The 2,286-nt window shown below is 45.4% G+C and overlaps 1 protein-coding gene across 1 annotated transcript; it reads right to left on the reverse strand.

Annotated features, from left to right (window-relative positions):
- Positions 1 to 1,429: 1,429 nt before the first annotated feature.
- Positions 1,430 to 2,193, reverse strand: STBD1 (starch binding domain 1; the record flags this gene model as incomplete). The annotated part of the gene is made up of 2 exons (XM_010020659.1): positions 1,430 to 1,953; positions 2,125 to 2,193. Coding segments are annotated over 2 exons (593 nt in total), but the record flags the coding sequence as incomplete, so codon positions are not given.
- Between the last annotated feature and the right edge of the window lie 93 nt (positions 2,194 to 2,286).

Here is a 2,286-nt window from a genome sequence, read left to right on the forward strand (position 1 = left end):
TCCCAGTAACAGCATTCCAGACAATTGTTCTTCACAGCAGCTCTAGTATTATCCCACCAACTGGATGCCCATTAACCATTAGATGCAGGAGGTAAGCTGCTGAAGCTCATCTTCCAGTCCATCACCAAAACAGTTTCTATTTCACATGTTCAGACTCCTCCACCATGCAAAGCAGGAAAGACTTAGCAGAGGCAATTGGATCGGCAACATGCTTTTGAACTAAATGTTCCAAACCAGCATGCTAATTTATGCATTTCCAGAACTCCTACAGAACTACGTTCTTCAAACCAAATTCACTCCAGGGAAGTGGAGTGCAAGCTAGACCTAGGTTCCTCATTATGGAAAGAAGAGCTTGCTTAAGTGGCATCATATATTTGTAACAAAAAATACAGAGAACTGACAAGTAGAGCAGCTTTCTGCCCTATAAAAATATTACCTGATAGAAGCTGGAAGTATTCTACATTATCTAGCTTACTAAAAGGCCACAACTTAAAATAAATTTGTGTTGAAAAGCCTTATCTTGGAAAAAAACCCATGAGTTTAAGCTGACTAGTTGCTAACAATACTGCGGTATTGTTTTAGGTAAGCAGAATATGCCATCTAACTTTATTTCAGAAAGAATCCTATTCCCTAGCCATCAGAGCAGTCCAGGTTTTTTTAAAGCCTGCTCCCACCCTGACAAAGTAATTCATTAAGCCCAGGACAGTCCTTCCTGACCTTTGCTCTCCTCCCAGCAGGATAATCTGACGAAAAGGGACCCAGCTGCCAAGCATTTGAGCAGAGGTGCTTCCTGGAGAATAGGGAGTAGAGACTAAAGTACTCTAGGCTTAAATCTTTGTTGCTCCAGTAACTTTATTACTCCAGCCACTCTTCAGGAATTATTTAGCACTAAAATTTCAGGTCAAGTAACTCACTTCTATCGAAGTTAATAAAATGAGTCAGTTCACTGGTTAAGTTGTAACAGACCATCAGTCTTAAAGCATTTATTGTTTACTTGATACATTACATAAGTTAAAACACTTAAGTTCCTATTACAGTGTAGGTAACCACACTTCCTAGTATGCCTTAAAGGCCCTAAGCAGTCGGTGCAGAGATGCATCCATCCCATAGCCCCACGCAAAGCAACACCAACTCCAGTCCAGAGGCCAGATTTACCTAGCCAGGCATCTGCTTGGAACTCTGCTCATTCCTTTGTAGCCTACCTTGCACATCTTCAGAACACTCTTGAGGTTCATTTTTCAGGTTGCCAAACCATTTCCTAAAGGGGGTGGCAAAAGATCTGCTGCTTGTGCAGTTGAACCAGGTTTGAGACAGGATTTACAGAGCTCTGCACTTGAGAAGGTCTCCTACTGCAGACAGGGTGAAGTTTAGGGGCTCTGCGATTAATCTAAACAGGTTTGCCATTAAATAAGCAGCTTCAAAAATCCCATTAATGGTGTCCCCACCACTGATGAACAACTCTATCCTCATGTTCAGTCATTAGGGTTCTGTTACCGCATTCTTCCCAGCGTCTCACCTTCCCATTCTCCACCAAGATAAATTTCCACTCAACTCTGGTGTCTACTGGCAGACTGACGGATTCAGACCAGAAGCCATCCTTGTCATGCTTGAGGGGAACATAGCTGTGCCACTGGCCAAGACACTCATGGTCCCCAGTAACACCAACGAGCTGAGCAGCCGAGTGAGTGATGTAGTGCACACGGAAAGTCACATGGATGTTTTGAAACATGGGGGGCACAGCTGCAACTCGCTTGGCTTTCAAATCCCCATCAGGGCAGTCTCCTTGTTCCCATTCCTTGCTGCCTGCTTCTTCCATTCTGCCATTCTTGCCAGCCTCCCCCCAAGCCAGATGCTCAGAAACAACTTCCCAGTCTTCATGGTCCAAGTCCCTACTCTCCTGACCTGGCTGTTCCTCACTTCTATCCTTACACACACCATCAGGGGCTCCTGCCGAGTTCATCACACACCATCCATCACTTTCCTGTCCCATCTGGGGTCTTGGTTCACCAGCCTGGCTGCCATGGATATCAGCTGCATGCTCCAGCTTCAGGAGCAGCTGCTCCATCTCCAGAGGTTCACTGGAAACTCCACCACTTTGAACACGGTTAAGCTCTTCTCTTGATCCAGCCAACAGACCCTCTCCTGGCTTCTGAGAGCTGGTCACAGCAGCAGCCTTGGCCTCCATAAGATCCTCTAGAAACAGAAAAGGAATGGTTTTAGCAGTGCAGTTAAGCTTTACAGCAGCAAACTAAGTCCTTGCTTGGGTTTGGGAAAACCGGCACACAT

This window comes from Nestor notabilis, unplaced genomic scaffold (assembly GCF_000696875.1).
Source record: "Nestor notabilis isolate BGI_N333 unplaced genomic scaffold, ASM69687v1 scaffold19490, whole genome shotgun sequence".
In the NCBI taxonomy this organism is placed as follows: Eukaryota; Metazoa; Chordata; class Aves; order Psittaciformes; family Psittacidae; genus Nestor; species Nestor notabilis.